The 25,147-nt window shown below is 42.5% G+C and overlaps 1 protein-coding gene across 3 annotated transcripts in view; it reads right to left on the reverse strand.

Annotated features, from left to right (window-relative positions):
* LOC140458121 (ADP-ribosylation factor GTPase-activating protein 3-like) overlaps nucleotides 1–7,436 on the reverse strand; it is a 76,634-nt gene extending 69,198 nt beyond the window's left edge. For all 3 annotated transcript variants that reach the window (XM_072552222.1, XM_072552221.1, XM_072552220.1), the window contains exon 1: nucleotides 7,323–7,436. In XM_072552222.1, the coding sequence (XP_072408323.1) occupies nucleotides 7,323–7,391 (69 nt within the window). In that variant the 5' untranslated portion in view covers nucleotides 7,392–7,436. The remainder of the gene's footprint in view (nucleotides 1–7,322) is intronic.
* Nucleotides 7,437–25,147: the final 17,711 nt, after the last annotated feature.

A 25,147-nucleotide genomic window follows, 5' to 3' on the forward strand; every position in this document is an offset into this window, starting at 1 on the left:
TAAATCACTGCTTGCAGCTCCTTTTTCTAATGTTCTTATCAATCTTTGGACGTCTGTGCCCCAGGGGGCTGCAGATGCTCCATCATTGTACATATTTAAAACTTGGACCAAATTTTCTGGTTTCTCTGACTCAGGATTTAGAGAGTGAACAAGAAAGGGGAGTTGAAGTCTCAATCAGTTGCTCAACCTCGCCACTATATTGGTTTACTTCTGCTCATATTCTTTGTGTTCTTCTGAAGGATTATATTTATGATTTCAGACCTCAGAAGTTGGGTCTTTTTTGGGAACTGAACAAGTTAAAGTGATAGAAGTCTACAAGCTGAAGTAGTAATGGGATTATTTTAATTGACCCAAGTAACAGTAAGGAAAATAAATTTAGTACCACTAGAAAATGATTCAAGTGATTACTAGACTGGTGTGGGGGGAAATCTGTATAACAGGTGATTAAACATGGAATTCTTTTGTCTAGTTCCACAAGTTCTTTTGAAAATTGTTCATTGCTTGAAAAATCATAAAGAGCATGGGGAACAGTTTGAAAATAGAATTAAACTAATTTGTAAGAAACAGCAATAAAGATGGATGGATGGATCGGAGGCAATGACCTGCTTCTATAACGTAACATAGTGATTCAACTAAGAACGAGTAATAACTTTAAGTAACTAATCAAAACTCAGGAGCTGAAGAATAATTTTATTTTCAACATCTGCCTTTCAAGTTATGGTTTTGTGGCAGGAGATGCATTCCTGAAAAGCTTCACTTTTTGGGTTGCCATTTTGTAGTGAAATCATGGCTCTGTTTTCAAAAGAGCTTGGTTAATTTGCAAATTTTAAAAGATTTTTTAAAAACATTTGGAATAGCTACTGTTTAATTTTATTAGGCTATACTGTTTTTTCAAAAGATCAATCACAATGAATTAGAATATATGATTGAGTGATGATCCACTGGGTGAGCCATTGACTTGGATTCAATTTTGTTTGAACTTTGAGAATTTTCCATATTCACACACTTTACATAACGTCACTGGTGTTTATCTGAATTGAAGCTTCAGTACAATTCAGTTTAGAAGGCTGTAGTACGCTTGTAAGAATCAACCAATACTTGTATTTACATTAAACCGATAATATGACAATACACCCCAAGGAATTTCATGAGAATTCTAAACAACAAATTGCCAGCTTACATGGTTCAGTATAAATGACCAAAAGCTTGTGCAAAATAAAGTTTATCAAGGTAGGTAATAATTCAGGATGCCTGACTGGAAAGGAACATCGTTCATTGCTGAACACCAAAAGAGAACCACTACTCATGCGTACAAAGGCTAGTCCCAGTCCAAGACAGTTCTGCAAACCCATCCCTGCATCTGCTTTACAAAGAACTAGGTGAGGAGTCCAGACATTTCCTGTTGCCAAGAAAACTAGTACTTAATGAGCTCTACAAGGAGATTAGTGATTTTCCACGGGTCTTATTATGGTTATCACATGGTACCTTGAAGAAAAAATGAGGGACAGAATTGCAGAGTTTTGGACCTAGATAATTGAAATCCTTGTCACCAAAGTTGGAAAAATTACAATTTGAATGATCAAGAATATACATACGAAGGTTCTGGGGAGGGGCTGGTGGACTAGATTAGAGATGGGACTTTGGAGAGATCTAAAACAAGGACGAAAATTTTAAAACTGGCTCCCAATTATGCAATGATGCAGATTACCAAGCACTGGGTGATAGCTGAATGGGCCTTGATGAAAGTTTTGGATGTAGTGAAATCTCACTGTTCATGTGCCTGCCTTTATCAAAACTGTTTATCTGTGCAATCTTTTGTACATTTTAATCCACTGAAACTCTAGTGTGCGCTTGTCTCTGGTTTCCTGAGAGTAAACAGATGCACTACTGACCATTTTTGCCATTTCTATGACTTAGAGAGTTGTCACAATTAAAATTAAGCATCAACTCTCAAGGCAGCACAGGGTTTTTTTTAAATTCAGTCATGGGACATGGACATCACTGGTTGGCCAGCATTTTATTACCCGTCCCTAGTTGAGGGATTCAGCAGATTAACTGAAGCAGAGCAGATCTGCATGAGGTTAAGTGTTTGACCATAAATGAGTGTTTGGAAGCTCATCCTCGGGTAAGGTATGACACAGAGGTTGCAGACAATCTGTTCAACTTCAGGCAATTGCCAGAGTTTGTAGAGTCAGTAGTTAGGAGTGTGCAGTTTATGGTGGAAAATAAAATGAATGGCTTAGGTCTTCACAAAATGTTTGTCCGGAATGGTTATCAGTAAGTGGTCTGATAATTAACCAACAGGGAGGAATAGAGAGAAGTGGTGCTGAAGTAGAGCAATCTGTCAGTGTACATCTGGAAATTGATTTTTTTGATGATGTTGCCAGGAACAGCATGCTGATTAGAATCGGAGTGAAGGATAAACGCTGAGAAGACACTAGAGTTACCTGTGGGAAAGCATGAAAAGAAGTCTTTGCAAGTGAATTTGTGGCTATGATTGGATAGATAAGATTGGAACCAGTGAACACAGTTCAATTTAACTGGATGAAGGTGGTGTATTGTTGCAAAAGGACATAGGTCCAAACATGATAAAGGTTGCTGACAGGTCAAAAAGGATAAAGAATATTTTACTTCAGTTGGAAAGTTTGATTTTGTGTAAAACTGATACCACCCCAAAAGATTAAAAACATACTTTAAAGTGAATAGATTTGTTGAATAAATGACTACATATCCAAGAAAGACAGCCAAATTTAAAATTAAAAGAAGCAGGTTCCCTCATGTTCAGTAAATTTATTTAATCAATAGGCAAGACCAGAGGGCAACTGGTGCCTGTAAATTAAAATCCCAGTGTGGACTGATAAAGTTGCATGACAAAACCAAATAGCAAAGAGCAGAAAGTGTGGCTTTTTTTCACACGCAAAAAACATACCATGATATACGGGTGGGACAGTTAGCACTGCTGCCTCACAGCACTAGGGTCCAAGGTTCGATTCCAGCCTTGGTGACTGCGTGTGGAGTTTGCACATTCTCCCAGTGTCTGTGTGGGTTTCCTCCCACAGTCTAAAGATGTGCAGGTTAGGTGAATTGGCCATTCTAAATTGCCCATAGTGTTAGGTGCTTTAGTCAGAGAGAAATGGGTCTGGGTGGGTTACTCTTTGGAGGGTCGGTGTTGGGCCGAAGGGCCTGTTTCCACACTGTAGGGAATCTAATCTAATCTAATCCATTGCCTATGTAGTAGTAAGAGAATTTAGGTGTCTCCTAAATGTAACTACTTACCTTTTCCCAAAGTGACTTCATTTTGAGCACCGAAAATCGGGTAATTCCTCACTTGTAACTTTGTCTGAATGCCACAGCAGGCATTACTGCCCTGGATCTCAATATTCCACTTGTAGCTTGCAGACCACTACCACCATCCACCCGACCCCTCTAACATTTAGGAAGGCCTGACATTGCTTCTTTAGGCACATCAAAATCCTGCAAACGTAGAGCACTTCAACGAATTATAATACCAGTTTACTTTTGGAGAGACAACTCAAGTTAGTGAGAAGTCCAGTCATGATACTCAATAAATTTAGGTAGAACCATAAACAATAATCACCTTTACCATGGACATCCAGTCCCTATACACATCCATCCATCCATCCAACAAACCCTCTGTTTCTTCCTCACGAGTATTGCTCAACTGACACACTCATATTCAATTGGCGGAACTGGTCCTCACCCTCAACAACTTCTCCTTTGAATCTTCCTACAGCCCAAAGGGGCAGCCATGGACACCCACATAGACATAGCTGGGGCCAGTCACTTCGTCAGGGACGTGGAACATTCCATCTTCTGCAGTTACACCATCCCCCCACCCTTTCATCCGCTACACTGATGACTCTATTGGTGCCACCTTGTGCTCCCATGAACAGTTCTTCATATCACTAACACCTTCCACCCTGACCTTAAGTTCACCTGGACCATCTCAGACACATCCCTCCCCTTCCTGGACCTCTCTATCTCCGGCGACTGACTCAACACAAACTTCTATTTCAAACGAACCGACTCCCACAGCTACCTGGTGTGCACCTCCTCCCACCATCTCCTATAAAAATATAATTCCTTACTCCCAATTCCTTCACCTCCATTGTATTTGGTCCTAAGGAGGTACAATTTTTTCACTAAGATTAGGGAGGGTGGTAAAAAAAGGAGGGGGTGTGGTATAATGACTGCAGAAAGGCAGTTCGAGGGGGATCTGCCTTTGGAGGTAGTATGGGCTGAAGTCAGAAATAGGAACGGAGCAGTCACCTTGTTGAGTGTTTACTATAGGCCCTCCGATAGCAGCAGAGATGTGGAGAAACAGATTTTGGAAAAGTGCAGAAGCCACAGGGTAGTAGTCATGGGCGATTTCAAGTTCCCAAATATTGATTGAAAGCTCTTTAAATCAAGTAGATTAGATGGGGCAGTGTTTGTGCAGTGTGTCCAGGAAGCTTTTCTAACTCAGTATGTAGATTGTCCGACCAGAGGGGAGGCCATATTGGATTTGGTACTCTGCAATGAACCGGGACAAATGATGGGCTTGTTAGTGGGTGAGCATTTTGGTGATGGTGACCACAATTCCGTGACTTTCACCTTGGTTATGGAGAGAGATAGGCGCATGCAACAGGGTAGGTTTTACAATTGGGGGAAGGGTAAATACGATGCTGCAAGACAGAATTTGAGGAGCATAAGTTGGGAGCAAAGGCTGTCAGGGAAGGATGTCATTGAAATGTGGAACTTTTTCAAGGAACAGATACGACGTGTCCTTGATGTGTATGTACCTGTCAGGCAGGAAAAAAATGGTCGTGTGAGGGAACCTTGGTTGACGAGGGAGGTTGAATGTCTAGTGAAGAGGAAGAAGGAGGCTTACATAAGGTTGAGGAAACAAGGTTCAGACAGAGCGTTGGAGGATAGCCAGGAGGGAGCTGAAGAAAGGGATCAGGAGAGCTAAGAGAAGTTATGAAAAATCTTTGGCGGGTTGGATCAAGGATAACCCCAAGGCCTTTTATGCATATGTGAGAAACATGATATGTACAAACACACAGCGTTTTCAGGAAAAATGGCTACCCAATACACACAATCCACCGATTCCTCAGAAACAAACCCAAACAAGCAGACACAATGCAACCAAAAACTATAGCCACATTACTTGACATCAAGGACATATCAGAAATGACTTCCAGACTACTTTAGACCCCTTAGCATCATGGTAGTCCACAAACCTACCAACACACTTAAACAGGGATTAATGAACCTAAAGGATCCATTAGATATTACCAGCAAAACTAATGTCATTTACAAGATACCATGCAAGAACGGTAAAAAAAACTACATCAGACAACACTTGCATGGGATTTTGTATACTACATTATCCAGCATGAGCAAAACCAATGTAGTGTACAAAATCCCATGCAAGGACTGCACAAAACACTACATAGGACAAACAGGAAGACAGCTAACGATCCTCATCCATGAACACCAACTAGCCACAAAACGACACGACCAGCTTTCCTTAGTAGCCATACACGCAGATGACAAGCAACATGAATTCGACTGGGACAACACTAGTATTATAAGACAAGCCAAACAGAGAACCAGGGAAATCCCAGACCTGGCACTCATCCACAGATTCAATCAATAAGCACATCGACCTGGACCCAATATACCGACCACTGCAACGAACAGCTGGAACTGACAACCAGAAGCGGCAGATTCAAACCACTATAAATGCCGGAGGAAACATCACAGAAGCGCTTCACAGGAGGCTCCCAAGCACTGAGGATATCACCTAGACAGGGGACGAAACGTCTGCAACACAGATTCCCAGCTTGGCGAACAGAACCACAACAACATACAGACAAAGAAAGACACCTCTTTGACTGGGACACAACACACATTCTAGGACAGGCGAAACAATGGCACACATGAGAATTCTTGGGACACATGGCATTCTAACTAGAATTCCATCAATAAATACAGATTTAGATCATATCTACCTCCCTTCAAAGAAAGAATTGGAAATGACATCAGCCACCTTAAGAAACCAAGACCTACAAACAGAAAGGTTGGACATACCACCAGCGCTTCACCAGAGATTCTCACTGATGATGTTACTTAGCCATAGTGGTGGAACATCTGAGAACAAACCTTCCAGCTCAGCAAGCTAATTTCCATATTTATCATCAAACTGAGCTACAAATTTTCTCAAGAAAAATCACGAATTGATTACAGGTAGTCAGCATGGTTTTGTTAGAGAAAAATTATGTCTCACAAGCCTGATTTGAGTTTTTTGAGGAAGTAACCAAAAAGGTCAACAATGGCAGAGCAGTAGATGTTATTTATTTGGATTTTAGTGTTGAATAAATAATATTAAAAACATATAACTAAACCAGTTTTCTCCCCAAGGGCATTGTGGGTCTGCTTAACGCAACTGCCATTGACAAGCTGGCTCTGGACTAGTAGAAAAGTATAGCTTAAAAAAAGTCTTTTTTTTCCATTTTTCTTAAAACTATTCAAAATGATAACAGTAGAAAAGATTTTCCCTGTATTTTACTGTTTTCCTCACTTGAATCCTTGCAATCTGTACTCAAACTTGTTTTTACAGGGGAAATACGCTGTTTTTTTTCATATCCGAAACTCATACCATCTAAAACTCTGCATTTTAACAGCCCTGTTCAGAGACAGTGGTTATAAGTTATTTGTGCCAACTAGCCCTCCCTTCCACAAGGACCGGTCTGCTTGGTGACTACAACAGCACTGTAACTAATATTAAAGCAAAATACTGTGGATACTGAAAACTGTAAATCAAAAAATACATAATCGTATTTGGAGAGATTACACCAAGATCCAAAATTGTTGGAGAAAAGAAACCACAGCTCCCACCCTGATCAGTTCTGTGTATGACGGTAACTCCTGCTAGATTTCCCTCAATTCAACAACCTTCTCCCACCCCCACCCCAAATAATTCACAACAGCTGTCACAGACAACAAACCGTCCCACTTTTCCACACGTTGGATATAATCCTCAATCAAAATAGCCAACGGTAAACTTATTCCTTCTCATTTTAATTAATCGCACCGAACCGAGTGCCACAATCCGTGAGCGACCAGCCCGGCTCAGGCCCCAGGCCCCAGGCCTCGGGCCTCGGGCCCCGGACCTGCCTGACTGTGCGACGTGTCACTCCAGACCCGGTCCGAGGCGGCACAAACCCGCGCACCACCGCCACCGCCCGCGACATCCGCACCTCAACCTGCGGACAGCATCGCCACCCTGAGCCAGGCGATCCCTGTCGGACACGCACCTTGTTGGTGGAGACGGATCGCAGCCGCTTGAAGATGGAGCCGATCTCCTGCTTCCCGACTTCAGACATCTCTCCGTCCGAACAGGCAGCGGCGAGGCCAGGCACCAGCACTTCCGGGACAAAGGTCACAGTGGGTGGAGCCAGGGGCCAGGGCAACACCGAGGGACAAGGTACTAAAAATAATAAATACTGCACCGAGGGACAAGGTACTAAAAATAATAAATACTGCACCGCGCCGAGGGACAAGGTACTAAAAATAATAAATACTGCACCGAGGGACAAGGTACTAAAAATAATAAATACTGCACCGAGGGACAAGGTACTAAAAATAATAAATACTGCACCGCGCCGAGGGACAAGGTACTAAAAATAATAAATACTGCACCGAGGGACAAGGTACTAAAAATAATAAATACTGCACCGCGCCGAGGGACAAGGTACTAAAAATAATAAATACTGCACCGAGGGACAAGGTACTAAAAATAATAAATACTGCACCGAGGGACAAGGTACTAAAAATAATAAATACTGCACCGCGCCGAGGGACAAGGTACTAAAAATAATAAATACTGCACCGAGGGACAAGGTACTAAAAATAATAAATACTGCACCGCGCCGAGGGACAGGGTACTAAAAATAATAAATACTGCACCGAGGGACAAGGTACTAAAAATAATAAATACTGCACCGAGGGACAAGGTACTAAAAATAATAAATACTGCACCGCGCCGAGGGACAAGGTACTAAAAATAATAAATACTGCACCGAGGGACAAGGTACTAAAAATAATAAATACTGCACCGCGCCGAGGGACAAGGTACTAAAAATAATAAGTACTGCACCGAGGGACAAGGTACTAAAAATAATAAATACTGCACCGCGCCGAGGGACAGGGTACTAAAGATAATAAATATTGCACCGCGCCGAGGGACAAGGTACTAAAAATAATAAATATTGCACCGAGGGACAAGGTACTAAAAATAATAAATATAGCACCGCGCCGAGGGACAGGGTACTAAAAATAATAAATATTGCACCGCGCCGAGGGACAAGGTACTAAAAATAATAAATATAGCACCGCGCCGAGGGACAGTGTACTAAAAATAATAAATACTGCACCGAGGGACAAGGTACTAAAAATAATAAATACTGCACCGCGCCGAGGGACAAGGTACTAAAAATAATAAATACTGCACCGCGCCGAGGGACAAGGTACTAAAAATAATAAATACTGCACCGCGCCGAGGGACAGGGTACTAAAAATAATAAATACTGCACCGTGCCGAGGGACAGGGTACTAAAAATAATAAATACTGCACCGAGGGACAGGGTACTAAAAATAATAAATATAGCACCGCGCCGGGGGACAGGGTACTAAAAATAATAAATACTGCACCGAGGGACAAGGTACTAAAAATAATAAATACTGCACCGCGCCGAGGGACAAGGTACTAAAAATAATAAATACTGCACCGCGCCGAGGGACAAGGTACTAAAAATAATAAATACTGCACCGAGGGACAAGGTACTAAAAATAATAAGTACTGCACCGCGCCGAGGGACAAGGTACTAAAAATAATAAGTACTGCACCGAGGGACAAGGTACTAAAAATAATAAATACTGCTCCGCGCCGAGGAACAAGGTACTAAAAATAATAAATACTGCACCGCGCCGAGGCACAAGGTACTAAAAATAATAAATACTGCACCGAGGGACAAGCTACTAAAAATAATAAGTACTGCACCGCGCCGAGGGACAAGGTACTAAAAATAATAAGTACTGCACCGAGGGACAAGGTACTAAAAATAATAAGTACTGCACCGCGCCGAGGGACAAGGTACTAAAAATAATAAATACTGCACCGCGCCGAGGGACAAGGTACTAAAAATAATAAATACTGCACCGCGCCGAGGGACAAGGTACTAAAAATAATAAATACTGCACCGAGGGACAAGGTACTAAATATAATAAATACTGCACCGCGGGACAAGGTACTAAAAATAATAAATACTGCACCGCGCCGAGGGACAAGGTACTGAAAATAATAAATACTGCACCGAGGGACAAGGTACTAAAAATAATAAATATTGCACCGCGCCGAGGGACAGGGTACTAAAAATAATAAATACAGCACCGCGCCGAGGGACAAGGTGCTAAAAATAATAAATACAGCACCGCGCCAAGGGACAAGGTACTAAAAATAATAAATACTGCACCGAGGAACAAGGTACTAAAAATAATAAATACTGCACTGCGCCGAGGGACAGGGTACTAAAAATAATAAATATTGCACCGAGGGACAAGGTACTAAAAATAATAAATATTGCACCGCGCCGAGGGATAAGGTACTAAAAATAATAAATACTGCACCGCGCCGAGGGACAAGGTACTAAAAATAATAAATACTGCACCAAGGGACAAGGTACTAAAAATAATAAATACTGCACCGCGCCGAGGGACAAGGTACTAAAAATAATAAATACTGCACCGAGGAACAAGGTACTAAAAATAATAAATCCTGCACCGCACCGAGGGACACGGTACTAAAAATAATAAATACTGCACCGCACCGAGGGACACAGTACTAGTGAACAGTGAGATGCCAATTAACAAGGATTGTCACTCATTATCAGCTGCGTTGTTCTTCATATTTCCTCATTAGTACTCCAATGTCCACTGAAAACTAAATGCCATGAATTTCTGACGAAAGTTGAAGTGAGTTGCTTGTTCCACCAACTCCATGTTGAACATCTGACATTAATATTTCAGGACTGCCACTTCTCAGCCCATTGGCCCATCTGGTCCAGATCCTGTTGTAATCTGAGGTAACCCTCTTCGCTGTCCACTACACCTCCAATTTTGGTGCCATCTGCAAACTTACTAACTATCTCTTATGCTCGCATCCAAATCATTTATGTAAATGACAAAAAGTACAGGGCTTAGCACCGATTCTTGTGGCACTCCACTGGTCATAGGCTTCCAGTCTGAAAAACAACCCTTCACCATCACCCTCTGTCTTCTATCTTTGAGCCAGTTCTGTATCCAAATGGCTAGTTCTCCCTGTATTCCGTGAGATCTAACCTTGCTAATCAGTCTCCCATGGGGAACCTTGTCAAACGCCTTACTGGAGTCCATATAGATCACATCTACTGCACTGCCCTCATCAACCTTCTTTGTTGCTTCTTCAAAAAACTCAATCAAGTTTGTGAGACATGATTTCCCACGCACAAAGCCATGTTGACTTTCCCAAATCAGTCTGTTGTGAAACTTGAAAGGGTTCATAAAAGATTTACAAGAATGTTGCCAGGTTTGGAGGATCTGAGCTACAGGGAGAGGCTGAACAGGCTGGGGCTGTTTTCCCTGGAGCGTCGGAGGCTAAGGGGTGACCTTATAGAGGTTTACAAAATTATGAGGGGCATGGATAGGATAAATAGGCAAAGTCTTTTCCCTGGGGTCGGGGAGTCGAGAACTAGAGGGCATAGGTTTAGGGTGAGAGGGGAAAGATATAAAAGAGACCCAAGGGGCAACTTGTTCACGCAGAGGGTGGTACGTATATGGAATGAGCTGCCAGAGGATGTGGTGGAGGCTGGTACAATTGCAACATTTAAGAGGCATTTGGATGGGTATATGAATAGGAAGGGTTTGGAGGGATATGGGCTGGGTGCTGGCAGGTGAGACTAGATTGGGTTGGGATATCTGATCAGCATGGATGGGTTGGACTGAAGGATCTGTTTCCATGCTGTACATCTCTATGACCTGTTGTTACCGGAAATTCAGCCCTGCTATTCCAAAAATTGTCACAGAAGCTAAAGATTTTAAAATGTATGTAGATTTTTCTTATTTGCTTGACTTTCATTCCAGGGTGATATAAAGCATGCAGCAGGTTTCTGTACTTAACAAGAATTACTACTTATTACAAATAAATTGACTCTAGTTACAAATAAACAATTATGAACTGTTAGCATTAAAGTCCTATAAGTAAAAATCTAACACCCTTAAATTTCTTTTGGAAAGACTAGGAAGGCAGTCAGTGGTGCTTGTTAATGGGTTTTGCTGAGGCGATTCTATCTTCCTTCTCTAGATGCTTTCTCTTGTTTGTAGGAGACACAGGATGACTGATTCACACTTATAAAGATCATTGTTGAAAAATGTGGTGCTGGAAAAACACAGCAGGCCAGGCAGCATCCAAGGAGCAGGAGAATCAACGTTTTAGGCATAAGCCCTTCACAGGCTGTGTTTTTCCAGCACCACACATTTCAACTCTGGTCTCCAGCATCTGCAGTCCTCACTTTCTCCTTATAAAGATCATTGACTCATTATTTAAAAGTCACAGCTTATAACATCCATTGAGGGCAGCATGGTGGCTCAGTGGTTAGCACTACTGCCTCACAACGCCAGAGGCCTGGGTTCAATTCCCGTCTCGGGCAACTGTCTGTGTGGAGTTTGCACATTCTCCCTGTGTCTGCATGGGTTTCCTCCAGGTGCTCCAGTTTATTGTCACCATCTATTTCCCTACAGTGTATATCTTCCATATCCTTTTACAGTACATACTGATGCAAAATATTCATTTAGTATCTCCCCCATTTCCTGTGGCTCCATACAAAGGTCGCCTTGCTGATCTTTGAGAGGCCCTATTCTCTCCCTAGTTACCCTTTTGTCCTTAATGTATTTGTAAAACCCCTTTGGATTCTCCTTAATTCTATTTGCCAACGCTATCTCATGTCCCCTTTTTGCCCTCCTGATTTCCCTCTTAAGCATACTCCTACTTCCATTATACCCTTCTAAGGATTCAATTGATCTATCCTGTCTATACCTTACATATGCTTCCTTCTTTTTCTTAACCAAACCCTCAATTTCTTTAGTCATCCAGCATTCCCTATACCTACCAGCCTTCCCTTTCACCCTGACAGGAATATACTTTCTCTGGATTCTTGTTATCTCATTTCTGAAGGCTTCCCATTTTTCAGCCATCCCTTTACCTGCCTCCAATCAGCTTTCGAAGGTTCTTGCCTAATACCGTCAAAATTGGCCTTTCTCCAATTTAGAACTTCAACTTTTAGATCTGGTCTCTCCTTTTCCATCATGATTTTAAAACAAATAGAATTATGGTCGCTGGCCCCAAAGTGCTCCCCCACTGACACCTCAGTCACCTGCCCTGCCTTATTTCCCAAGAGTAGGTCAAGTTTTGCACCTTCTCTAGTAGGTACATCCACATATTGAATCAGAAAATTGTCTTGTACACACTTAAGAAATTCCTCTCCATCTAAACCTTTAACACTATGGCAGTCCCAGTCGATGTTTGGAAAGTTAAAATCCCCTACCATAACTACCCTATTATTATTAGAGATAGCTGAGATCTCCTTACAAGTTTGTTTCTCAATTTCCCTCTGACTATTAGGGGGTTTATAATACAATCCCAATAAGGTGATCATCCCTTTCTTATTTCTCAGTTCCACCCAAATAACGTCTCTGGATGTATTTCCGGGAATATCCTCCCTCGGCACAGCTGTAATGCTATCCCTTATCAGAAATGCCACTCCCCCTCTTGGCTCCCTTTCTATCCTTCCTGTAGCATTTGTATCCTGGAACATTAAGCTGCCAGTCCTGCCCATCCCTGAGCCATGTTCCTGTAATTGCTATGATATCCCAGTCCCATGTTCCTAACCATGCCCTGAGTTCATCTGCCTTCCCTGTTTATCCCCTTGCATTGAAATAATGCAGTTTAATGTATTAGTCCTACCTTGTCCCTGCCTGCCCTGACTGTTTGATTCACTTCTGTTCTCAACTGTACCAGTCTCAGATCGATCTCTTTCCTCACTATCTCCCTGGGTCCCACTCCCACCTTACTAGTTTAAATCCTCCCAAGCAGTTCTAGCAAATCACCCTGCCAGTATATTAGTCCCCTTCCAATTCAATGCAATCCATCCTTCTTGTACAGGTCACTTCCACCCCAAAAGAGATTCCAATGATCCAAAAATGTGAATACTTCTCCCTCACATCAGCTCCTCAGCCATGCATTCATCTGCTCTATCCTCCTATTCCTGCCCTCACTAGCTCATAGCACTGGGAGTAATCCAGATATTACTACCTTTGAGGACCTCCTTTTTAAATTTCTGCCTAACTCTCTGTAATCTCCCTTCAGAATCTCAACCTTTTCCCTTCCTATATCGTTCGTTCCAATGTGGACAGTGACCTCTTGCTGGCTCCTCTCCCCCGTGAGAACATTCTGCACCCTCTCTGAGACAGCCTTGATCCTGGCACCAGGGAAACAACACACCATTCTGCTTTTTCTCTGCTGGCCACAGAAACGTCTGTCTGTACCTCTGACTACAGAATCCCCTAACACAATTGATCTCTTGGAAGCTGACGTACCCCTAATTGCATTAAAGCCAGTCTCAATACCAGAAACTTGGCTGTTTGTGCTACGTTCCCCTGAGAATCCATCACCCCCTACGTTTTCCAAAACACCATACCTGTTTGAAATGGGTATATCCACAAAAGACTCCTGCACTAGCTGCATACCTCTCTTACCCTTCCTGGAGTTAACCCATCTATGTGACTGTATCTGAGACTTTCCACCCTTCCTATAACTGCTATCCATCACGTACTATTGCTGTTGCAAATTCCTCATCGCTTCTATCTGTCTCTCCAACCGATCCACTCGATCTGAAAAGATTCACATCCAACAGCATTTACGGCAGATATAATCCGCAGTAACCCTTAAACTCTCTTTAAACTCCCACATCTGACAAGAAGTACACACCACTGCAAAGGCCATTTTTGTTCCTTCACAATCTACAGACCCAGGAAATAACACAGTCTTATTCCTCTACAAATACTGCCCCAGGTTAAATTAAGAGCTATGGCTTATATTTTAAGTTTAATCAAGAGACTTATCTCCAAAGACATATAATCAAGAAAGAACCTACTGTACTCACTAATACAGCTTTTTTCTTGGACAGACTTAAAACAACATTTAATTTATCTGATTCTGTGTTGTGAACTTTGCCCAAACTGGTTCTTCCAAGATTAGTTGTGAAATTCACTGTTTGTTAATTTTCCCAGATGCACTCCGATGTCCAGCGATACATGAATTCAAAAACAGCAAAGGCAGTAACTGTGCAGGTGTTCGCTCTCCCTCTCTCCCTGCACTGTCCGCACCATGTGCTTCCTTTGTCTGGTTTTCTCCCTTTTAAAACTGCTGTTGTTTTGACTTTTTTTTTCCAATTCCAAAACAATGCAACAGCATATAAAACAGTAATTGCTGCTCCTGGAATTCGAGGAAATCACCTCCAGCACCTAAAATACCTCAAAAAAAGGAGCAGCTCTCACAGCCAGAAATTTTTCCCATCTTCCATCTTGGATTACCCAGAATCCTCAAGATGTACTGTAATCCTTCAACAATCCTTGAATTTTAAAACAGTCCTTTTCCATCTCAGTTCATAATCAAAAATATACACAGTCTTTACACAATGGCCACATACAACCCACATCCATGGACGCTGGCATCTGATATTTGCCAACTTCTCTGCACTATCATGGCATATCTCCAAATCACTCTCAGTACACGACTGCTTGTGATTTGTAGTGCTGCCACAAGGACATTTTGCATGCAGGAACAGCCGTGCAGCTCATGGATTGGACCAGGCTGTATTTTACGGTTGCTTGCTTACTTTTTTTTAGAGCTCACTCACTTAATGCTCACAGCATCCCTGCCTTCTCTTGCCCTTTAGCATTTCGCCCCATCTGTTAACAGGTTTGCAGCAGTTCTTTGTTGACTTCCTTTTCGTGCCGACGCTAAGCCAGGAAGCTGGTCATGGTTGTCAGCAGTAATCAGTCGTGGGGATGGAAATGTTCCTGTATGGGCACCATGTCAATGTTGCATCTGCACCGTGTGCACTTTAAGCAAATAGCCACGTCTCTAAGTCCTACAGGAGTAATCTTCAGTGAAGTCAAGAAGACATCCTTCAATCAAGGGTTCCCGTCCCAGTAAATCAAAGGCAGTTTCCAATATCAGTCCCTGGACATCAGCATGGTTATTCAACCACTCAGTCCACAGGGTCAGGATCCTCATAGTGGATTTTGAGCTCATAATAGGAACTTCACTACGAGTCTTGGCTGTTTTTGAACTGTTGTGAGTCATTTTTCTCTGGAGTGAAAGGAAGGGAGGATTGAGTGAAATGCAAATGAGTGGTACAACTGTTACCGATCGTGCAGGTAAATGAGTAGAGAGCAGAGAAGACAGTGGCATTCTACCTTGGCAGATAGGAGAATATCATTGATCCATAACAAAAAGAACAAAGAAAATAACAGCACAGGATCAGGCTGTTTGGCCCTCCAAGCCTGTGCTGATCCAGATCCTTTATCTAAACCTGTCGGTCTATTTTCTAAGGATCTGTATCCCATTCACGTATCTGTCTAGAAACATCTTAAATGGTACTATCATGCCCCACCTCTACCACCACCACTGGCAAAATGTTCCAGGTATCCATCACCCTCTGCGTAAAGAATTTTCTACGCGTATCTTCCTTAAACTTCTTCCCTCTCACCTTGAATTTGTAACCTCTAGCAATTGAGACCCCCTCTCTTGGGAAAAAGCTTCTTGCTATCCACCCTGTCTATACCTCTCATGATTTTGTAGACAGTCAGATCCCCCCCCCTCGAACTCCGTCCTTCTAATGAAGATAATCCTGATCTACTCAACCTCTCTTCATAGCTGGTGCCCTCCACACCAGGCAACATTCTGGCGAACTTCCTCTGCACCCTCTCCAAAGCATCCACATCCTCTTGGTAATGTGGCAGCCAGAACCATACGCAGTATTCCAAATGTGGCCAAAACAGAGTCTTGTACAACTGTAACGTGACCTACTAACTCTTGTATTCAATATCCTGTCCAAAGAAGGAAAGCATGCTGTATGCCTTCTTGACCACCCTATCAACCTGCATTACCATGTTCAGGGTACAATGGACCTGAACACCCAGACCTCTCTGTACACCAATTTTCCCCAGGGCTTTTCAATTTACCGTATAGTTTGCTCTTGAATTGGATCTTCCAAAATGCATCACCTCGCATTTGCCCAGATTGAACTCCATCTACCATTTCTCCACCCAAGTCTCCAGTCTATCTATATTCTGCTGCATTCTGACAGTCCCTTCACTATCTGCTGTTCCACCAATCTTAGTGTCACCTATAAACTTGCTAATCAGACCACCTAGACCTTCCTCCTGATCATTTATACTGCTGGCTTTCCTCCATATGGCTGAGACTACAGTGACCTAAGTGGCAATGTAAGACCAAGCTGGCAGGACTTGCTGTTGTGGACTCCTCACTTGTCCTATGGGAAGAGGATGTCGCTCCTTTGCATCACTCCATCCAACAGGACCTCCTGGTACCTGTCCACAAAGTGGGAATATTATTTCCGCATATCTACCACGTCCAGGGCAACACCATGAACTGTGCAGGGCAGCTCTGGACTAACAATGCTTGACTGGCTACACAGCATATTAAAGGTAGCACTAGATACTCTGGCAGTGACAAGTGGGAAATTTGGGCTAGCATCAGACAACACTTGCTGTAGGGCCATGGTAGGTTCTTAATGAGGTGTATTTGGGACAATAGCATGAGAAAACTCAATGCAACTCATTAAAAATAACACATTTCCACAATAGAAAGATTCAACCCAGTATTTTTCACTAAAAATTACATATATTCATTTAAACGCTAATCAATAATAACTAAAAATAGCACAAAGTCCACTTTGACAAAGTATTGCCTCAAAAGTATTTATTTTAGATAATGCAGTGCAGTGAGTTCAGAGCTGCTGTTCTTGGCTGTTAAGATAAAAGGAAGTGTTTGAGCTATAGAGTGAGGGTTTGTGCTACAGGGTGAGGGTTTGTGCTATAGGGTGAGGGTTTGTGCTATAGGGTGAGGGTTTGTGCTATAGGGTGAGGCTGAATTGCCTTGGGCTATTTTCCCTGGAGCATCCAAGGCTGATAGGGGCTTGGAGAGGATGAACAGACAAGGTCCCTTCTCCAGAGGTGGGGGAGTCCAACCCTAGAGGGCAGAGGTTGAGGATGAGAGGGAAAAGATTTAAAGGGGGCTGAAGCAGCAGCTTTTTCACTCAGAGGGTGGTGCGTGTATGGAATGAGCTGCCAGAGGAAGTGGTGGAGGTTGGTACAATTACAGCATTTAAAAGGCATCTGGATGGGTATATGAATAGAAATGGGATATGGGACTAGATTAGGTTAGAATATCTGGTCAGCATGGACGTGTTGGACTGAAGGGTCTGTTTCCAAGTTGTACATCTATGACTCTAAGATGTGTTGTTTTCTGGAAATTTGAAAATCACACGACACCAGCTTTTGGTCCAGCAGGTTTCATCAGGTGTCGTGTGATTTTCAACTTTGTCTACCTCAGTCCAACACTGGCACCTCCACATCATGTTTTCCAGAAAGAATAATTATTCTGTGACATCAATATTCTCTTTAATTCTTTCCTAAACTCACCTTTTCTGTTTTTACATTTAGACGGCTTATTTCACTTGTGATTCTCCCCTCATTTTAATAGATTAAAATCTTTGCCATATTTCTATTTATTCTTTCCACTAGGATAAGTGTCTCAGTACAGCTCCTTCCTGTCCCAAAACTGGTGTCAGCATGCTATGCAAAGGCTCTTTAGTAATTCTCTTGCTGTGATTGCTCCTTTACAATTTCCGTTTGATTTGGGCAAAAGTTTAGAGATTTAGCCTTGTGGTCCTTCTCTTTTTCTCAATTACAGCTTGACACCTGATGTTGTTTCAGCAAAACATTTTTCCAGTTTCTACCAATCCACTTTGTTTCAAAATGGACAAGAGAATTGGATTAGAAGGATTGAGGAATTGAGGACTGCAGATGGGCGGCATGGTGGCACAGTGGTTAGCACTGCTGCCTCACAGCGCCAGATACCCGGGTTCAATTCCCGCCTCAGGCGACTGACTGTGTGGAGTTTGCACGTTCTCCCCGTGTCTGCGTGGGTTTCCTCCGGGTGCTCCGGTTTCCTCCCACAGTCCAAAAGATGTGCAGGTCAGGTGAATTGGCCATTGCTAAATTGCCCGTAGTGTTAGGTAAGGGGTAGATGTAGATGTAGGGGTAGGGGTAGGGGTATGGGTGGGTTACGCTTCGGCGGGGCGGTGTGGACTTGTTGGGCCGAAGGGCCTGTTTCCACACTGTAAGTAATCTAATCTAATCTAATGCTGGAGATCAGAGTTGATTGTGGGGTACTGGAAAAGCACAGCAGGTCAGGCAGCATCCGAGGAGCAGGAGAGTTGATGTTTCGGGCAAGAGGCCTTGTGAGCTGAGGGGGTGGAGAGATAAATGAGAAAGGGGTGGGGCTAGGAGGAAGGTAGCTGAGAGTGCAATAGGTAGATGGAGGTGGGGGTAAAGGTGCTAGGCCGGAGAGGAGGGTGGAGAAGATAGGTAGGAAGGAAGATGTGCAGATAGGACAGGTTGTGAGGGCGGTGCTGAGTTGGAAATTTGGAACTGGGATAAGTTAGGGGGAGGGGAATTAAGAAAGCTCGTGAAATCCACATTGATGCCAAAGGGCTGCAGGGTCCCAAGGCGGAAGATAAGGCATTATTCCTCCAGACATCAGATGTGGCAATGGAGGAGGCCCAGGATCTGCATGTACTTGATGGAGTGGGAGGGAAAGTTGAATGGGGTGGTGGGGTTGGTTGGTGCAGGTGTCCCGGAGATGTTCTCTGAAGCGCTCTGCACGTAGGTGTCCTGTCTCCCCAATGTAGAGAAGAGCACATCGGGAGCAACGGATACAGTAAATGACGTGAGGAAGTGCAGGTAAAACTCTGATGGATGTGGAAGGCTCCTTTGGGGCCTTGGTGGGAGGTGAGGGCGCAGGCTTTGCAATTCCTGTGGTGGCAGGCAGGAGAAGGTGCCAGGAGGGGAGGGTGGGTTGGTGGGGTCATGGACCTGACAAGAGAGAGACGCAGAGGGAATGGTCTTTACAGAAAGTAGATAGGGTAGGGTAGGGGAGGGGAGGGGAGGGAAATATATCTCTGGTGGTGGGGTCTGTTTGCTTTGCAATTCCTGTGGTGGCCGGGGAAGGTGCTGGGAGGGGAGGGTGGGTTGGTGGGGGGGCGGGCGGAGTGGAGGGGGGAGAATGGTGGCAATGTGGACCTGACTTTGCAATTCCTGCGGTGGCAGTGGAAGGTGCCTCCTTTAGCCATCATGAAATATTCCTTGCTCAGGTGACAGACTCATCATGATTCTCATTCTTGGCTGCAGAGGACCTGTCTAATTATTTAAAACTCCCTATCACTACATATTTCTCTTTTGCTCGCCTCTACCCACTAGCCTTCTGAGTTTTCGTGCTTTGGTATACATTATGGCAGTCCTTCCTTCAGTTTTTTTCCTTATCGAGTACATAATACTATTGGATAGGAGCAATATCTGCATTATATACCTTCTCATCACCAGTTACAGAGTCCCTTTGTCACACTCTCCCTTTCCTGAACCTTTATTTTTCAGATGATAATGTTATGAAGTTGAAGGAGTATACTGTACCTTTAAGAGAGAGAATGCTGTTTTGAACTCCGAGCTGAAAATGTGTTGCTGGAAAAGCGCAGCAGGTCAGGCAGCATCCAAGGAACAGGAGAATTGACGTTTTGGGCATCAGCCCTTGCCCGAAACGTCGATTCTCCTGTTCCTTGGATGCTGCCTGACCTGCTGCGCTTTTCCAGCAACACATTTTCAGCTCTGATACTCCAGCATCTGCAGTCCTCACTTTCTCCTTGAACTCAGAGCTTACAAGCATCTATGTATATGACTAGATAGCAATCCCAGAGAATACTAGAAGATTGAAAATATGTAATATTTGTCTGTAAAATGGATACTTGAGTTTTTGGTTGCTGTTTTGACAACAATTCGAATTTAACCAATCAGTTTAAATTATGCCCCTGGATACTGAAACCTAACCGAGTTTGAATTTATTGTTTTGCCAACATGTAACCACTGAGATGATCCGAGGTTGGGGGTATAAAAAATGCAGACTTTTTGAAAATTAATCAGACAGCAACTGCTGCAGGGAGAGAACCTCATGGAGAGCTAATTACCCATCTAACATCTTGCTGTCAATTAGAAAACACTTCATATTTAAAGTATTTTTTCATGTGAAACATACTCACAGTAAAAAGAAAGAAGACAATGCAGGGAAAGCAGCAGCCAGAAGAGTGAAGACACAGAAGAGGACAGACACTGTGTGGTTTTGAAATAAGTGTTTTTAAATGTGTTTTATTGGAACAGCATATTGTTATAGAGTTGGAGGCAGATAGTAAGCAGTTAAAAGAAAGAAGTGGCTCAGAGTTGTGAATAGTTGTTTAATGATCACTTTTAGAGTTAAAATACTGATGTTATTTTCTTTAAATAATTAAATCATTTATATAAATGCTGAAAAGTCGTGGTCCCAGCACCAATCCTTGTGGCACATTGTCGGGCACAGGCCTCCAGGCTGAAGAGTAATCCTCCACCACCACCCTCTGTTTGCTACCTTTGAGCCAGTTATGTGTCCAAATAGGTATTCCTCTCTATTCAGTGTGAAGTAGCCTTGCTAACCCATCTACCATGAGGAACCTTGTCGAACACCTTATTGAAGTCCACATAGATCACATTCACTGTTTTGCCCTCATCAGTCCTCTTTGTTGCTTCTTTGAAAACGCAATCAAGTTTGTGAAACCATTACTAATTGTCATTAAAAACTCGTCAGATCCACTGATGTCCTTTTAGGGAGGACAATCATCCCGACACAGTCTGGCCAACATATGCATCCAGACCTACAGCACTGTGGTTGACACTCAACTGCCCTCTGAATAACAAGCATGCCATTCAGTTGTATCGGTTAAATAGTCTAAAAATAATGAAACTGGACAAACGGCCTGATATCAACCTAAGCATCTGAAAAGACAACAGCAAACGTAGCCCTGTTGGCCCTGCAGACTCCTCATTAACATCTGGAGCTAGTGCCAAAATTGGAATATTTGTCCCACAAACTAAACAAGTAACAGACTGACATTGTCATACTCACGAAACCATATTTTACAGACAATGCCCCAGATCTCTGGATATATCCTGTCTCACCAGCAGTATACAGAGTGGAGGAAGTTGTCCTGGAAGTCCTCAACTGATTCTAGATCTTATGAAGTATGATGGCAAAGGTCAAACATGGACAAGGAAAGATCCTGCTGATTACCACATAACCAACCTCTCCCCTCAACCCCCGTTCAGTTGATGAATTATTTCTCCTTCATGATGAAAACCAGTCAGAAGAGGCAGTGAGGGTGGCAAGGGCATAGAATGTACTCGGGGGACTTACGCTTATCAACAAGAATTACTCAGCATCACCACTACTAAAGTCCTAAAGAACATTATTACTAGCCTCGGTCTGCTGCATGCAGTAAACAAACCATCAAGAGGGAAAAAATATACTTGATCTTAATCTCCTGATATGGATGCATTTGTCCATTACAGTATTGGTAAGAATGACCAGAGCACTATCTTTGTCTTTTCCTCACAATGTGTATAGTTCCCGTTGTGTTGTGTGGTACTATCTCTGTGCTAAATGGCACAGAGTTTGAATAGATCTAGCAACTCAAGACTGGGCATCCATAAGGCACAGTGAATCATCAGCATCAGCAGAAGTGTAGTCAAACACAATGTAAACCCTCATAGCTGGCACATCCCCTACTCCACCATTACCGTCAAGGCAGAGGATTGGGCCTAGTTCAGTGAAGAGTAGAGCAGGACGTTCAGAAGCAGCACCGGATATGAGGTGCTGAACCTGGTGAAGCAACAAAAAACTAGGACTATTTATGTGCCAACAGCATAAATAACAAGTTATAGACAAGGTTAAACGACTCCACAACCAATGAATCAGATCTAAGCTGTACAGTCCTGTCATATAGAATCAAAGAATAGAAGCAGGCCATTCAATTCTACACTGACCCCCTGAAGAGCATCCCCTACCCTACCCTGTCACACTGCATTTCCCATAGCTAATCCACCTAGCCTGGGCACAATGGACAATTTAGCATGAACGATCAACCTAACCTGCACATGTTTGGAATTTGGGAGGAAACCCACATAGACATAGGGAAAATATGTAAACTCCCAGACAGGCAGTCACCCTGGAGTGGGACTGAACCCAGGTCCCTGGTGCTGTGAAGCAACAGTGTTAACCATTGAGCCACCATGCTATCCAGCTATAAATGGGGATGGGCAAATGAACAGTGACCGGAGGAAGAGGGTCCACAAGCATCCTCACCTTCAATGCTAATGAAGCCCAGTATATAAAACAAAAAATGGGATCTGTTTGCCATCATCAACCCTGATAACACTGGGCCACACACATGCACACAATATTAAGATGATTTGTGAAAATTAAATTTTTTTAACTTTGATTTATGCTTTATTTATGTGAAATAATAATGTGACAATATACTAGTTTATTGAAATATGCACATTTTAAAAATAAAGCAGTACCAATTATTTACAATTATGCATGTATTAAGCTGATTTTTGAAATTTAAAATAAAAATTCACCTTTGATTTACAGTTTATTTCTGTGACCCAATATGTCATTTCATTAAAATATCAGCAATTGGAATTTACAAATATTTATGACTTTATTATAAAATGTATCATGGATAATGCACATGCTCTTTGGTGTCAGCAAGCACAACTGAGTATTTCCATCAATCTTCATACAAAGGTGCTGAGTGACTGGCCTGTCACAGTGTTCTCCAAATGTAACCAGCATCACAGATGTCAGTCTTCAGCCAATTCAATTTATTCCATGTGATATCAAGACATGGCTGAAGACATTGGATACTGCAAATGCTGAGGGAAGTGCCTACATTCCAACAATTATAATAAAGACATGTGCTCCAGGACTTGCTGCACCCCTGACCAATCTGTTCCAGTACAGCTACAGCACTTGCATCCACCTGACAATGTGGAAAATTAGTCAAGTATGCCCTGTATATAAGGAATAGACAAATGGAAAAATATTAGAATATACAAGATGCTGCAAGGGAAATATTACCCAAAATGTAAAAGAAAAAACAAAAAATGGATTAGATGAGATATTCGTAATAATGGTCAAGAAAAGGGAAAGGAAATAAACAGCTATGCATGATGACATTTAAAAGAAAATTTTTAAAAATGCTTGGAGGCAAGCTTAAGTGAAATGTTCTAATGAGCTATGCGATGAAGTATTAAAGTTGGAAATTACTCACAATGAGACTTGCGCACCAAAAGATGAAGTATTGTACAGAATAAAAGGGAGAACAGATTGGGTGCATGAAAGACAACATTCATAAATATTGTTGAAAAGGGTGCAGTAGCAAAACATATGAAGAGAATATATAAATGAGTGGCATGATGAGATTAGATTCCCTACAGTGTGGAAACAGGCCCTTCAGCCCAACAAGTCCACACCAACCCTCAGAAGAGTAACCCAACCAGACCCATTTCCCTCTGACTAATGGGCAACACTATGGGCAATTTAGCATAGCCAATTCACCTAATATGCACATCTTTGGACTGTGGGAGGAAACCAGAGCACCCGGAGGAAACCCACATAGACACAGAGAGAATGTCTGTGTGGAGTTTGCACAGTCACTCAAGGCTAGAATCGCACCTGGGATCCTGGTTCTGTGAGGCAGCAGTGCTAACCAGTGTGCCACCCCACAGTGATGATCCAAATCTTCTTCTAAATGTAAAGTCAATTGAAAGGACAAATATTAGGACATCAGGGATAAATAATGTATTAAAATTGCTGAGTATAAGAAAAGCTCAAAGCATAGATGAAGGAACAACAGAACCTTTAAAAGACTCTGGAGAAATAAAATTGGAAACAGAAATGTAAGATAAATATATATCAAATGATACATTTCTCAAAATGTAGAATGTATTCATTAAGAAATCCATAGTGCATACAATTTCTTAACTGAAGATACTTGTTTAAATTATCATTTTATTGTGGAACAAGCAAATAAATGGAAATTTAATGTGATTCAAATAGGAGCGGGAGGAGGCATTCAGTGTGATCATAGCTCATCATTCAGTTCAGAATCCTGGTCCTGCTTTCTCCCCATGCCACTTTATCTTCTTAGGCCTAAGAACTACATCTAACTCTTCTTAAAAACATCAAATGTTTTGGCCTCAACCGTTTTCTGTGGCAAAGAATTCAACAGGTACACCACTCTTTGTGTGAAGAAATTTCTCCTGATCTCAATCCTGAATGGCCTACCCCATCTCCTTAGTTTGTGAGTTCTAGTGATGGTTCTGGACTCACTGGTCATTGGGAACATCCTTTCTGCATTTACCCTGTCTAGTCTTGTTAGAATTTTACAAATTTCTATGAGATCTCCTATTCTGCTAAACGACAGTGAATATAGCCCTAACTGATCCAATTTCTCTTCATGTGTCAACCCTACATCTCTGAAGTCAGTTTGGTAAAACTTTATTGCAATCCCTCCATAGCTTTCTCAGCTAAGGAGACCAAAGCTGTACCCAATACTCCTTGGTCTCACCAAGGCTCTGTTCAATGCAGCAAGACATCCCTGCTGCTGTACTTAGATTATCTTGCTATGAAAGCCATTATACCCTTTGCTTTTTTCAATGCATGCTGCACCTACATGTTTACTTTCAGTGACTTGCAAGGACACCCAGGTCTCGTTGCACCACCTCCTTTTCTAACTTTTCACCATTCAGATAATAATAATCTGCAATCCTGATTTTGTTACCAAAGTAGATATTCTTATACTTATCCACATGA

Source organism: Chiloscyllium punctatum, chromosome 32, assembly GCF_047496795.1.
Source record: "Chiloscyllium punctatum isolate Juve2018m chromosome 32, sChiPun1.3, whole genome shotgun sequence".
Lineage (NCBI taxonomy): Eukaryota > Metazoa > Chordata > Chondrichthyes > Orectolobiformes > Hemiscylliidae > Chiloscyllium > Chiloscyllium punctatum.